At 48.4% G+C, this 15,365-nt stretch overlaps 2 protein-coding genes across 3 annotated transcripts; one reads left to right on the top strand and one right to left on the bottom strand.

The window, feature by feature from the left end:
• Positions 1-272: 272 nt before the first annotated feature.
• Positions 273-2,060, top strand: LOC147576263 (cytochrome c oxidase subunit 8B, mitochondrial-like). Its single transcript, XM_086676455.1, has 2 exons — positions 273-607; positions 1,899-2,060. The coding sequence occupies exons 1-2, from the start codon at positions 497-499 to the stop codon at positions 1,998-2,000; spliced, it is 213 nt and encodes a 70-aa protein (XP_086532581.1). The 5' UTR covers positions 273-496; the 3' UTR covers positions 2,001-2,060.
• A 335-nt stretch (positions 2,061-2,395) lies between these two features.
• PSMD13 (proteasome 26S subunit, non-ATPase 13) lies at positions 2,396-15,350 on the bottom strand. 2 transcript variants are annotated; one of them, XM_086676449.1, is made up of 13 exons: positions 15,181-15,350; positions 13,505-13,583; positions 10,187-10,266; positions 10,047-10,102; positions 9,766-9,809; positions 9,490-9,576; positions 6,911-7,082; positions 5,862-5,941; positions 5,658-5,783; positions 4,037-4,099; positions 3,727-3,807; positions 3,423-3,539; positions 2,396-2,855 (listed from the first exon to the last, which is right to left on the bottom strand). In XM_086676449.1, the coding sequence occupies exons 1-13, from the start codon at positions 15,273-15,275 to the stop codon at positions 2,760-2,762; spliced, it is 1,176 nt and encodes a 391-aa protein (XP_086532575.1). In that variant the 5' UTR covers positions 15,276-15,350; the 3' UTR covers positions 2,396-2,759. The 2 variants fall into 2 exon arrangements, with proteins under 2 accessions (XP_086532575.1, XP_025771233.1); XM_025915448.2 differs by having other exon boundaries at positions 10,187-10,221.
• Positions 15,351-15,365: the final 15 nt, after the last annotated feature.

Below are 15,365 nucleotides of genomic sequence, written 5' to 3'. Positions count from 1 at the left end.
GTGGGGCTGTATCGGTCACGGACGAGGAGGCTGGGCAGCTCCGCCGGGAACTCCCAAGTCAAGAGAACTTAAAAATAGCTCTATGCACCGTCCTGCCAGCTGACACCCCAGATATTTAAGGCTCATTCTGAAATGATGTCACTTTTCCATTCTTGCGCTCCCAAATTCCCTGACTTCCCCGGCCCTGCTTCTCCGAGCGCCTTTCTCAGAGGAATGAAGGCCTTCTCCAGGTGATGTCTGCCTGCGCTACACAGGGCCCGAAGACCACGGGGGCCACGGCAGGGGCAGTGCTGGCAGCTGCCGGTCTGCGCGCTGGCTCTCCCCACTTCTGAGCGGGCGTGCTTTCTGCCAAAGCACCACGACAGGAGGGGACAGCTGCAGTGCTCCCTGCCCCCTCCCCCGGAGCTATAAAAAGCCCCAACACCCAAGTGAGCAGAGGACACGCCGAGCAGAAGTGCAGAACTTTGCTGGACACGAGGAGCTCGGCTCAACGGCCATGCTGAGGTTAGCCTCCGCCAGCAGGCTGCTGCCAGCCCCCCGGAGCGGCTGGGTGCTTCCCAAGGCACACGTCTCCGCCAAGCCAGCCAGAACACCCACTTCTCCCATGGTAAGAACCCCCAGGGCAGCAGGGGGGCTGACCCGAGCAGGTGGAGTGGGCAGTCCTGCGCTGTTGTGAAGATGAGATAGGTTTGGGGGCAGGGCACAGAAGGCCAGGCTGGTAAAGGAGAGGGGGAATGTCCTCTCAGGGGTGCGGCTTCTGGAGGTGATCCTGGTGCTAGAACTCAGTCCGTGTCTGGGACAGTGTCCCCACTCCAGGAAGGGTCCTTGCGGTCACTACCTGAAGGCCAGGCTCCCAAAGCAGTCAGCGGAGTTAGGGGAGGGTTTGTTCTCAGGCCCCGACTCGCCTCCTGTCAAATGAGGGGTGCTAACCGCTGAGCTTGAAGGGCGCTCGGTGTCTACTCTGGCTCCACCGCTACTGAAGGGGAAGAGTGGGCTGCCTGAGGCCCACACAGGAAGCACACAGGGGAAACATGCACCCCAGTCACCCTGGGGCTGCAGGAGAGCAGACAACGACCTGTTTTCAGCGTCAATAAACCAAGGTCTAGAAGGTCATCTGCCCAAGGTCAGACCGTAGGTGTAGCCTAAGGGCCCAGCTCTGGGCTAGCGTCGCTGAGGCTGCTGGGAGGTGAAGCCAAGAGGAAGAGTCCAGCCCGGCATCTGACTCTGTTTTAGGAACAGGGAGCGATGACTGGGCCCAGGCTCTCCTTCCGGAGGAAACCAAGTGAAGGGGACATATGGCTGGTTCTCCAGAACCTGGCTCCAGGTGTGCGTGCACACACCTGCACACAGAGCGCAAGGGGTCCCCTCTCCTCCATCCAGGCTTCTAAGCAGGACCACCATTTAGGGAAAAGGGCCCTGCAGTTGTTTACACAACCCGAACCTCTTCCATCCTGCACAGCACCGGACACACTCTTGTCTCCTGGTAACTGGAAGTGAGGGTGCTTGTCACGCAAGGTCAGAAGTTCAAGGTCAAGGGACACATGGCCTGGCCAGGCAGGCTCTTGGTGGGGGGGGAAGGGGGCTAAGATGAGAGGTCCCACTCCACAGAGACTGGAGCCCAGGGCTGCTAGCCTGGTCTCCGCAGCAGCTGTCCAAACTGATGACTACAGTGGTCACTGCTGGCACCCCGCAGGCTTTTTCCATCTGACGCACAGGAAGTCTGGGGCTGGGCCAAGGGTCCCACCGGAGCAGAGGGGGCGGGGCAGGATGCCTGTAACTCTGGACCTGCTGCTCTGGTTAGGACCCGGGCACAGAGGGGCAGGTAATGGCCTTCCTCGATGACCTGGGAACGACCCTGGTAACGGCCCAGTGCACTCACCCGTGCTTCCCTCACCCAGGAGCAAGCCATCGGGCTCTCGGTGATGTTCCTCAGCTTCCTGATTCCTGCAGGCTGGGTCTTACACCACCTGGAGAGCTACAAGAGAAGCTCGGCAGCATGAAGGCTCTGTGGTTCCAGCTCCAGGCACAGGATGAAAGATCGCATTAAACCCTTCCCTTCACCTAGTGGTCACTGGTGGTTCTTCTTTGTGTACGAGCATCCCCGCCCCCCGCACACTCAGCACGGGGCTGAGGGCTGGCTGGGTGGGCATCGGGTGAACACCATGTCTGAGCCACAGCAGACAGGACTTGCTCTCTTGGCCACGGGGCCCACGGCCTTCTGCACCTGGCTCTGCCCTGTGCCCTGTGTGTGCAGAGACGCCCCTTGCCCAGGGCAGGAGTGGGGGGCCGAGGCCCACTCCCCACCGAGCCCTATCTCCCATCTCCCGCGTTTTAATCTCTCCAGGCCCAGGCTTGACATCAAAGCTAAGACCGAGGAAAAGAGAACCACAAAAAGGACAAAACAAGTGCGTTTATTACAGGAACATTCTCAAACGACACCAGAGATATTCACACAGGTGGATGGGATGGAGACGAACTTCTGAGTGGTGTCCCCACGCACTCAGGGTGGCGCCTTCTCGCTCCTCGGGGCACGTGCACGCTCGCGCCTGCCTGGTCACCAGAGACTGGTGACCCCTCCCCACTGCGGGCTACAGGAGACCTCCACAAAAGAGGCTTCCATCTGTGGCCGCGCACCCCATCGGTGACAGTCCCGTTCTCACAGCAGGAAGAACGGTTCCCGTTCCACAAACACAACCCCACCCCCCACCCCCATTAAATGCAGATGGCCTCAGCTGCCACACACGGGCCAGGTGGGGGCGCTAGGTGAGGATGTCGTGGGCCTGGTGCTCCACCAGCATCTCCATGCTCCTGACGTCGGTGCACCAGAACTCCAGGCGGTCCTTCATGCCCGCGATCTGAGGCAAACCAGGACCACACAGTGTTAGGACACTTGGGAATCACAGCACCCGACGGGGCGGCTGTACATTTCCAGCCAATTCTTTAGGGCAGCACTAATAAACAGGGCATCGGAGCTGGGGGAGTGGGCTACGTGAGACGGGCTTATCCCAGTCAATTCTTATCACCAGGACATTAAAAAAAACTTGCATGAAAGAAAACAGGCAAGAATAGAGGAAATCCACAGGATTAAATTTAAAGCAAATACGAACAAGATGGATCTGAGCTCAAACCACAGAACTAGGAACGCATTTGATCAGAGCACCAATTTGAAGATTAAAAGGCAGCATCAGCACAACCAGCCCTGTTATTACGATAAGCTTTTAAGTGCAGGGTTCAAACCCCAGGCTTGCACTAAATTCGGTTCTTTGAAAAACCCTCAGTCCCTACAGCAGTAAGATATTCTCTGAAATCCCTTTGTCAATACCGCTTTCTTCCTAAATGGCTGCCATCCAAGCGAAACTAAGACAGCACAGACACAATCCAAAACACCCACAAAGGTGAACTATGTGTTCCAGTCACATTACCTGTTGCAAATCCAACACGCGGGGCTGCACCCAGGTCATGTGAACCCGCTTATCCACTTCATCAATACTGCCTTTCACCAGCCCCACTGAGAGCGCCTTCATCACCAGCAACTCCACCTGTGCAGAGAGGGGCTCGTGTAAGACACCCCAAGGCCTGCGAGTACACACCAGCCGGCCCTGAAATATGGGGGAACAAGACACTGTCTTTTGTGGTCTGGAGTCTAGGGAGCCGTGCTCACAGGAGCCCTGACCCGTCCAGGTAGCAGCTGTACCACTGGACCATCCAGAGTCCAACAACCTGTACCTCGTTCACGGTGATTTTAGCACTTTTGGCAATTTCTTCAAAAGTGAGTTGTCTGTGATTGGCAGGTCGTGTGAAAGTCATCTGAAAAAAAATTTTTGCTTGTTAACTACTTTTCCAAATAGAAATTGTCAGAGAACTGACTGATAGGAACGTTTTTGTCAATACTTGCTCTGAAAACCTAGATCTTATTAGTGAACCACACACTAAACTCTTCCTTTATGTTAGTCGTGTATCTCATTAAGAACACGCTTTCCACACTTAGCTTACGGCAGTCGTTCACACAGCAAGCGGTTCCTGGGTGCCTGCTTACCTCCATGAGGCACAGCAGCTGAATTTTCCTCAGAAGCTGGGCTTCATTGGCTGCCAAGTCAGGCTGTAAAGTAGAAAGCATCAGTTACCCAACCTGGGCTTTGAAATTCTACAACAGAGCGAACACAAAGAATCTTTTCAGGTCCAAACACCTTACGCTGAAGATCACGGAGGCTCACTTTTCTTAGGAAACCATTAGAAGGTGCACCCCGGAAATGTCATGCTCCCACACAAGGCATTTACGAGGTTTACAGACACCAGGGGGCACCTGGTTTACAGACACCAGGTGACTTGGCACAAAGAAAGGCAGGGAAGGACCCATCCTGTGCCTGAGCAGGTCCAAGTGTACTGCCTGCTCCGTCAGCTCTGCGTAAGGGGAGCCTCTGAGGAACACACTCCTTACGCTCCAGGGGCTTGTTCTGAACTGAAAGAGCAGGTTATTAATTTATAATGAAAACCGGCCTTATCATGACAACCATGCCCTCTGCGTGACCTGTAGTCACCCTACAGGTAGGTCACAGGTCACTGCTGAGCACAGAGACAAGAAAGGAGAAGGGGTTACCGGATTCAAACATTTAGGAACTCACACCCCAACACAGGCAGAGCCAGCAGGGAACTGGACAGGTCAGGCTCTTCAGAAAGAGCCCACTCGCCCCAGATGGGCTCTTGCTGCCTAGACAGGTGCCGCAGGCACACGGCTCTAGTTTTCTTAACTTTCTACGGCTAGCCATCTTTCTTTCCAAGCGGCACAATTTTTTCTTTCAGAGATCAAAATGCAGACTACAGTTAGGATCGACTGGACTTGCTTTCTGCCTCTTCACAGTCCGTTTGTATCTACTCGGCTCTGTTACGTGTGAATTCGACAAGTTTATTTTGAACTTTGAGAAAACCGAAGCTTTAGAAAAGTACAAAACAGTAATACAACCATGATCCCTATCACTACGAACATTTTAGTAATTTTGCTTCTCACGGTTTCATTTGAAAAAGAATAAACTTACTATTAAAGCTCAGGTCCTTGTTAAACACCTCTCCTCCCTAACTCACACCTAACTCACACCTCCCAGAGGCTCCACTCCTTGCCCGGCGCCCTCTCCCCTGCTACCTCTTTTCCTCTGCATCGACTGCCCCGCCATCCCCTGCACTGAGCCCTTCCTCCCATCAACTGCTTCTGCCCTGCGCAGTCCGTCCTGCCTTCCCTCACCCTGGGCTCTGCCCGACTCTCATCATTCACTCACTTGAGCCTCACATACCCTACTGCAATTCGGCAACATGCTAAAAGCTTCCTTTTCCTCTGCTGAATATACTCTTCTCATATTCTTCCCTTGGCTAAATTCCACTCACACCTAAGGTCAGACACAGAGCATGGCTTCTTTGGGGCAGTCCTCTGTGATAGCCCTTTCGCCCAGATGACACTCCCCTATTCTATCAGAGTAGCTGAGTTACTGCTCTAACTAGCCACTTAACCACCTGCTCTATGAGAGCAAGACTGGCTCGTCTTAGTCTCCTGTCTCCCCAGCGGCTGGCGTGTAGAAGGTGCAAGTCAACATCTGTTAAATAAACAGACGCAAGGAAGGAGAGCCAGGAGCATGTAGGAGTGCTCAGCCGTCCTTCCCATGGCTGACCTGCTGGCCCCAGGAGGTCTTCAGGGTCTGGAATCTCTCTACGTTGCCACTGTTAAAGGCATAAAGGGTGTCAATCAGCCACTGGCGGTCGGTGTTCCTCAGTGATTCCAGCACGGGGTGCATGAGCTGTGAGGACGAGACAGTTAGCTGGCAAAGAAATCAGTCTCCCCCTTGTTAAGAAATCTGTGACCAGGGTCCACTTACGAGTTCTCCAAAGTTAAAAACTCCCTCGCCAAGAAGTCCTGCTAGTCCCAGCGTGAAAGCTCTCTCCTGCTGCTCAGACACTACGGCAACAACACATCTCCAGTGACACCCCAGTTACAAGAATCAGTCCTGCTTGGCTTTAAAACTCTCATAAAAAAGAAACCATTCCCTGTAATGGTTATATCACAAAGCCTTAACGTTAGTCGTCTCTTTTAAAGTACCATATCAGCTCAAGTTATACCTGGAACCGCATACACAGGTTTTGTGGGAAAGACATTCGTTCACTTATTTCTACCTAAATAAGTGAATCGATTTACATTTTCAGCTCATCTACTTCCTGGAGTAGCAGGTTGCTTATACCTCTTGTTTCCTATGGAAGTGATACCTCTCATTTATCTTAAAGTCCCCTCATTCAGCCTCTTTTCAGACTACAGTCTTCCTTTCCCATACAACAACTCCTTATTCTCTTGACCACATTAGCTGTGCTTTCCAATATATTTTTCTTGAGCTGCAGGAACTGCATCTAAAAACTGCACTAACATCTTTAGGCGTCGCTGGTCTCCACAGCTTCAGTGGTGCACTGTGAGAAACACCCAAGAGGCTCAAATTTCTTCTTTAAACACATACTCCTCGCACTTTCCCCAAAACTCATTGTTCATTTTGCTTTGCAAGTGATTTTCGTAAGTAAGTTATTCCCCTGGGTCTTGTGCGGTTTTTGGAACACGACTCTCAGGTACGGGGTGGCGGCGCGCCCTTCGTGCTGTAGGGGTCGAGGGACTTGCATCGCTGCACTTCTCACCAAGGCCTCTGACTCAGAGAGCCGGGAAGACTGGGGAAGGGACGGTGAAGGGCTATAGGGTGCAGGCTCGTCTCAACTCAACGCTGAAGGCAGACACCTGTAAAAACTAACGCTCTCATGGCTCTTTCCAGCCTATCACCACGTGGGCTTTCCTCAACAAGGGATAGATACACTGGAGGAATTTCTGAGGCCTGCTACCACGCCCCGAGAGTGAGCTCTCACGACACGGACTCTAACGGCCCCATGTTACCTGGAAGATCCTTGATGTCGACACAGCCTAGAAACCGCAGAGCATCTTTGTAGTAGGATGCGTGGTTTCCGATTGTTTGATAGTATTTACTAGAGAGATCGTAGAAACGACTGTGAACTGATGTCACGCCAGGGAGGTTGTTGAGCATCTCTTCAACGTCTTCAATTGTCTCCTACGTGCAGGAAACAAGATCACCTTTCTTTGTAACTTAAGACATTTTTAAAGAAATGTATGATGAGATGAAAAGCATAAGCCACAAAGATCGATTTGAGTACATTAAAATGGAAAACTTCAGTTCACCTAAAACACAGAAAAAAGAACAAAGACAAGCTATAGACTGGGAAAAGATATTTACTGCACGCGAAACCCACGAGGGCATATGGCCAAAGTTATATAAAGAACTCTTATGAAACAACAAGTGGCAAGCAACACAAAAAAAATGAGCAAAAGAAAAGATGTTAATGGCAATTTACCGAAGTGGAGACATGAATGGAGTGGTCAATAAACTACCAGCAATCAAGAAATGCAAATTAAACCCCCAATGAGATGGCATTTCACCTCCATCAGATCGCCAAGAATTAAGTGGTCTGAAAATACCAAGTGTCGAAGATACGGAGCTCTGCGAGTGCTCGTACGGTGCTAGGGGAGTACGAGTATCTTGGAGAAAAGTTTGGCAACATCTAGTAAAAGTGGAGGGTATACACCTTATACCTGTAGCCTCACCTCCAGGCGTACGTCCCGGTGAGATTCTGCCCATGTACACAAGGAACCAGGCATAGAAATGCTGACAATTAACATCACTATTCGCAGTAGAAAAGAGAACCTTGAATCCCTTCCATAGGAAGGAGACTGGATATGCAGGCTATGAGACAGTTACACAGTGAGATACCAAACAGTAAAAACGAACTGGTCCCAGGCACCAACACGATGACTCAAACCTCACACTGAGCCACCAACTGAAAACAATACTACACATCACTTAGACCTGCACATCCCCATCTAGTGAGCATTAGGAAACACACAAGTACGAGGAACACCAAGCACGCGTGCGGGAGCACTGCTGGTGCAGGAGCGTGCACGGGGGCCCGGCAGCTCCATTCCCAGGTTGCTTCGCTCCCTGGCTGGGCAGGGCACGTGGATGCCCACGACAGCATTCCTTATAGTACTTTATGGATTTCAACACGCCTTAAGTATTTCCAAGCAAAACGTAGTAAGTATGAATGCAGGCTAGGACTGGGCAGGAATAAGAAACAGTAAGTACAGGGACACCCGGGTGGCTCAGTCGGTTAAGACTCCGACTTCGGCTCAGGTCACAATCTTGCGGCTCGTGGGTTCGAGCCCCGCGTCGGGCTCTGTGCTGACAGCTCGGAGCCTGGAACCTGCTTCAGATTCTGTGTCTCCCTCTCTCTCTGCCCCTCCCCTGCTCACTCTCTGTCTCTCAATAATAAATAAACATTGAAAAAAAATTAAAAAAAAAAAAGAAACAATAAGTAGTATTATTTTAGGGCAATGAGAACATTAACACTTACCCTGATATTTTCTTTAATATTATGGTTACCAAAAAACCCCAAACCAAGACCAAAATAAACACATGTAGTCTCTGGTTCAACAAAGAGGACTGACAACATAAGTTGGTCTTACTGCCACTCCTATCCACATCTGTCTCCCAAATTGCACTAAAATTAAAATAAAAAAGAGACGGGAAACTTAACAATGATGAGGCAGAGAGGGTGGAGGAGCAGCGTACGATATGACCTGTCATGGTAAGTGGGCCGACACCCGGATAGTGAGAACCTGGGTGCCGGGGACAGTCTGAGGCTGTCTGGATGCGTCCTGCTGACGGCTGTGCTCACCCAGGACAGTGCTCTTTCAAGGGGAACAGGCCTCGTACCAGCAAGTTACCCTCAATAGTTTTGAAAAACAAAAACTACACACACAGAGTAATACGGCAAAGAAGTGAAATGTCCACAATGGGAGTGTGAGGGAGGGGTATAGGAAAGTTCTTTGTGCTTTTTTGGAACTTTTCTAGAATTTAAAGTTACTTTAAAAGTTAAAATGGAAAAAAAGGATTTTTCTCCTATAGCTCCAAACAACTTTTTATTTATTTATTTTAAATGTTTATTAATTTTTAAAAAAAAAATTTTTTTTTTCAACGTTTATTTATTTTTGGGACAGAGAGAGACAGAGCATGAACGGGGGAGGGGCAGAGAGAGAGGGAGACACAGAATCGGAAACAGGCTCCAGGCTCTGAGCCATCAGCCCAGAGCCCGACGCGGGGCTCGAACTCACGGACCGCGAGATCGTGACCTGGCTGAAGTCGGACGCTTAACCGACTGCGCCACCCAGGCGCCCCAAATGTTTATTAATTTTTGAGAGAAGGTGAGCACAGCAGGGACAGAAAGAGAGGGAGACAGAGGATCCAAAGCAGGCTCCGTGCTTTTAGCAGACAGCCTGATGCGGGGCTCAGACTCACGAACCATGAGACCTGAGCCCAAGTCGGACGCTCAACCGACTGAGCCACCCTGGTGCCCTTCTAAACAACTTTTTAAACCCAAGGGAATCTCTTATGGCAACCTTACCTTTGTAACCTGTAGGTCCCCGATGTTTAATTTCAGAGCTCCGATTGCGGTTTTACACAGGATCACTGCCTCATCACTGCTTTTCACCTGAAGACGTCAGAAACAAAAGAACCTGAGAAGTGTGGGCAGGAGACTAACAAAGCAAGGCCATCTGCGTACTGGCTTAACTGACATGATCAGAGACACAGTAGTCTCTAAAAGGTGTGCACAGCGACCACAGACACAAGCTGTAAGTCACACGTATTCTAAAAGTCTTGGCCCAGGCTTCACATTTACCTTTTCACGAGTCTTTTCCAGAAAAGTAAGAGCCACGTTGGGATCTAGAAAAGGCAGAACAATGTCAGAAGAACCACCATCATAGTATCTTTAGAGACCGGTTCCTACCAGTGAGGACACTTAGGTAGGATAACCTTTAGGGTTAGACCATAAATATAATAAAAACCTAACTTAGAATCTGGTATTTTCTATCAACGTGTAAAAGTTCAATTAACTTACATTTCAAAAGAATTTGAATTACCACTTAGATCTGCTCCTTTATGAAATAAAGTCAGACTCACCAGTCATCTGTCTAACTACATGAAGAATGATTTCTACCAGGGACAAAGGATTCACCCTGAAATAAAAACCACCGGTTTTTGAGTGTCAGTAGTATCAATGTTTCCATGTTCAAAGTCAAAAACTGACAAAGGTATTTTACCTGTGTTCAAATTCACTGATGAAGTTTTCATAAAGCTGTGGAACCAAAACATGCAGAGTAATTACAGGATGTCTTTCATTCTGCAAAATCAAACAACCAAAATGCCCACCATATAGCAGGCGTTGCAGAAATGCTTGCGAGTTGATAGGAGACCCATATTTGGGCTTATTAATCACGAATGGATTACTGAAGACAGCTGTGCTTTTTTTTTGGAATTAGATACCTGACCTATAAGGATCTCATAAAGACCAATTCCTATATTCTTTCTCCAAAGTACTCTAAGCAAAACAAACTATCTGTTTAAAAGATTCACTAACTTTCAGATTTTAGAAGATTTTAGGCTATATTGCCAAATTTACAAGCCATTCAGCAAACACTTGATCACTTACTCAGACCTTTTGCCAGGTACTGCAAACACAGAATATGTAAAATAAAAGACAGGCTTTCAAGGATTTCTGGCTGAGGAGAGCAGACTCGTAAACAAAGAACTGGCAATATTGTGAGTTTACAAGCGAGGAAAAAAACAGCACACAGGTGGACCAACCCAAAGGAGAGGTTCCAAAAGTTATTCCAGAAATGGTGATAACTGAGTTTTAGGGAAGGAAGAGCAGTTAGACAGGTGAACAGATTTGGTACGGGGGAGGAGGCAGTTGGGAGAACATTCCAGCAGGAACAAACGTGTAGAAGCACTGAAGAAAACACTGCGCATGTGTTAGCAGCACTCTGATGGACACAGACTGGAAGGCACTGGGGCTTGTCCTTGCCCTGAGGTCAAATCTGAACCGGTGGAAACACATGATCACACTTCTGCATTATAACAAGACTAGGGGGAAGGCGGGGGGAGGGAGGGAACAGAGCGAGGGAGCAACGGCAGTTAGGGTGGACAGAGGGTCTGAGAGGTTTGCTGGTCACAGGGAAGGGGAGCTAAATGACTTCTGAGCTATGGCTGGGTAACTGGGCAAACGGAGCACCCCATGTGGGCAAAGTGGGAAGAGGGAGCCTCAAGATGAGGTCAACTTGGATAAGTAGAGTCCACAGTTCCTCTGGGTTATGAAGACAGAAAGATGGAAATGTCCCCGTGAAAGAAAATGTGGGTATATGCCCACACACTGTGGGATATTATTCAGCCATAAAAAGAAGGAAATCCTGCCATTTGTGACAACATGAATGAAACTGGAGGGTGTTTTGCTTAGTGAAATAAATTAGAGACAAATACTGTATGACCCACTTCTAAGTGGAATATTAAAAAACTGACCTCATAGATACAGAGAATAGATTGGTGGTTGACAGAGGCAGGGGGTCGGGGGGTGCAAGAAATGGGTGTGAAGGTGGTCAAAAGGTACAAAGTTCCAGTTATAAGAGAATTCCTGGGGATATAACTTATAGTATTGTAACTATAGTTAACAACACTGTGTTGTACGTTTGAAAGTTACTAAGAAAAGCAGATCATAACAGTAGCCATCACATGGGGTGCCTGGGTGGCTCAGCAGGTTGAGCATCTAACTCTCGATTTTGGCTTAGGTCTTGATCTCAGTTTGTGGAATCGAGCCCTGTGTCAGGCTGTGTGCTGATAGCGTGCAGCCTGCGTGGGGTTCTCTCCCTCTTTCTGCCCCTTCCTCGCTTGTGCTCTCTCACTCTCAAAGTAAATAAACTTAAAAAATGTCATCACAAGGAGAAAAAAAGTGTGAGATGGATGTTTAGTAGACTCACTGTGGTTATTTTCCGTATAAACATATACCAAATCATTACATTGTATACCTTAATAATAAAGAGAAATATGCCAATTATTTCTCAATAAAACCTGGTGCGGGGGGGGGGGGGGGTATGTGTGTGTGGGTGGGAAATGTCCCTGAAGCAGCCAGTGAGTTATTTAAATCTGGCACCCAGCAAAGAGCCATCTAAATAAAATGGCTTTTTCATTACAAAGGACTATTTTAAAGATATCTTCTCCAATAAGAGAGTATTTTCAACTTTTCTGATACCCATTTTAATTTATGGAATTACCTAAACCACAAACCCCTCCAAAGAAAAAAGAAACTCAAAATTACTACTGGTGACTGCAAATTCATGAATACTATCTCTCTGAAAGTTAGCTGGGCTGGGTCCCAATAATTTTTAGAGGTTTACTTGCCCACTGAAATAGTAAACTCAAATCTGCTGACCTAAGTGTTACGTTACCATGGGGTTGAGGAAATATTTTGCTCCGGGTAGAAAGTGATTTAAAGACAAGAAAGCAAAGGTTGGAGAGGAATAATCATGAATGTCCATTGCTATGATATAGAACCTTAGGAAACAAATTGTAAGATAGCTCTAATTTATCATTTTTTCCACATAATCCAGAAGACAGAATGCCAAGCAAAATCTTTAGGTTTACAGATGAATATAAGTTCCTTTGAGTAGTAAAATGTCCAATTGGCAGATATAAAACACAGGAAAATCTTTAGATCCCCAGTCGTGGAGTAAGAAGGTGGTAAGCTTCACTGTAAACACATATAAAGTAATGCATCCAGGGCAAATAACTCAAGTTATCACGAACTACCTTTTGGTTTCCATGCAGGCATAAATCTCGGATTCTTTCAGAATCCAAGAGAAAGGCATCAAAGAGAAAGATGTCAGCGAGAGATTTCCAAGAGGAAGAAACTACCAGTGAACAACTGGTGGGGGTTTGTCAGGGAGTGTGGGGAAGGCTGGGGCAGAGAATATTTTTCTTTCCTTTTTCTGTTGTCAAATGCTGAAAGTGCTACACTACAGAGGATTCCCCCCAAACCTCCCCACCTCCAAATGAAGCAGGAAAGGGGCTCGATCTTCCACACTACCCAAGAGAAAGCCTCTGGGCAAGCAAGCAGAATCCGTGGGAGTGGAGGAAGAGATGCGATCAACCGTTACCCGTAAGATTCCTGCGGTTATCTTCCACTACGTCCTACCCTACCCCCCAAATGATTCTGAACTTTCTATTTCCGAATGAGTTTCCAAAAGCACAGTAAGATACAGGGCATGCTATGCTATAAGACGGCATTTTAAGCTGGGATTTCAGAAGAAGCGAGACTGTGTTTGAAGCCTCTTCTACCACTTGTTAGCTGTGATATCTGGCAAATTACTCAATCCCTTAGTGTTAGCTTCTACATCAAGTTAAGTAGGATTATCTCCCAAGTTGTCACGAGGAATAAACGAGTAAATGTACAAAGTCCTTATGAGACTACCCGACGTACAGTGACTGCTGAATAGTTATAGTGTGTTATTACTACAAAGCCCACCTATTATTTTTAAAAGTCCTTGAGCAAGTTTATATAGTCTGACCTAGCATGGCAGATCATTTACCTTAATGAGGCCATCTCCTTGGGCAAAGCATGGGTCCTGCACAAAATCAAGCACCTGAAGTGTCAGTTGATGCCACAACCTGAAAAACATAAGGCTCTTAAGACCTATGAACCAATATCCAGTCACAGACACCTTCAGCCTTGATGGTCCTATCACATAACACATATTAACTGGTTTCTATTTGTAACAGGAAGACAGCTAACACAGATGCTACTAAACCTGAGTTCCTCTCTTGGTTCTGCTGTTCAATGGTGATGTCACCCTGGAGAATATCTTAGATTACCTCAAAGAGTTATTGTGAGCTTTGACTGAAAACAAGAATTTGGGATCACACATATATAAGCTGAAATCCTGGCTCTTCTACTTAGTAGTTGAGCATCTCAGGGAAGGAGTTTAGGTGAAATTGTTTCCTCTCCTGTAAATGCGATGAATGAAGGATTAAATGGGCAACTGAAGGGCACCTGGGTGGCTCAGCTGATTAAGCATCCGACTCTGGATTTCGGCTCAGGTCATGATCTCAGGGTTCCTGAGTTCAAGCATCACATTGGGCTCTGTGCTGACAATGCAGAGCCTGCTTGGGATTCTCTCTTTCCTTCTCCCTCTGTTCCTCCCCCGCTTGTGTTCTCTCTCTCTCTCTCTCTCAAAATAAATAAACTTAAAAAAAATTAAAAAAGCAAATGGGCAAATCAATAAACCTCTGGAAAAACGACAGTACATTCGAAACCAAACTCTAATTTTTAAGAATGCACAAAAAAAAAAAAAAGAAAAAAGAAGAAAAGAAAAAAAAGCTTTGAAAAATACAAAGTGCAATTATTTGCCAAACACTAAGAATTTTCTCTCAAAAACGCTAATAGCAGAAGGCCACTGAACATCATGCAAACATGTATTCATTTTCTACGTAAAAGGCATTATGCTCAACGCTAGGTTTCTTAACAGGGAAGTTATCACAGCAAGTGTGCTCTCCTGTGGAACAATGCTAGCAAATTATTCTAGCCACTTAAGAGGTCAGTGCTGAGCAACAGAGAATTTGTCATAAAACTCATCTCGTTATAAAACTCAAACTCAGAGCTCTTCTTAGGGGCACAAAGCCCAAGATGAAGTGCAATGGCAAGTAGGAACCGGGAGTGGGGAGAAGCGGCTGAAAGCAGAGTGTAACCACTTGCAGAATCAAAAGGGGAAAAAACTAAAAGTGCACTTGTTTCTGGTTTATCCGCTGCAGACCGCTGAGAAACGGCACGGAGGCCGTCGACTATACGGGGCAAGTGCAAGACACCAGGATCTGTTATTCGGCACGGATGGCAGCCTGACCCTGAAACGGTGTTTGCTTGTTTGACTGGAATCAAGGGCGGAAAGCCTTCAAAGCCCTGAACCCTTTTCATAAGAGCAGGGGAAGGGAGTTCAGAAACCCAAGTCCCAGCCCCTGAGTCAGGAAGGCAGGGAACCGTAGGCCCCAACACTGTGCCTATGGCTCTGCTCCTCAGTCCTCGGGGGCTGTCACCCCGTCTTCCTCCACAGCCTTGCCGCCCCGGGCTCCTCGGCGCACCTCCCCGGCCTAGCCTGCCCCCACTCTCCCCACACGGGTCTGGGCACCCTCAGTCCACAAGGTCCCGCCCCTCCCCGGCAGCCCCCTCGCTCTCCCAGCACTGGGGCCCGGGGCCCCTCGGCTGGGCGCTCACTTCTTCGTGTAGAGCTCCTCCAGACGGTGCCACACGGCGGCCTGGCCGGGCCCGGAGCTCTGGCTCTGCTGCAGAAAGCCAGGTACGTCCTTCATGACGGCAGGAAGACCCTGGGACAGCCGCACTTCGGAGGTGTCAGCGCCGCGGGGATGGCCACCGGAAATGCTCACTCACTTCCGGCGCCG

Source organism: Puma concolor, chromosome D1 (assembly GCF_028749965.1).
Source record: "Puma concolor isolate L17-30 chromosome D1, mPumCon1.1.hap2, whole genome shotgun sequence".
NCBI classification, from domain to species: domain Eukaryota; kingdom Metazoa; phylum Chordata; class Mammalia; order Carnivora; family Felidae; genus Puma; species Puma concolor.
The sequence above is the reverse complement of the archived record's forward strand: the minus strand, read 5'-3'. Positions and strand labels throughout refer to the sequence as shown.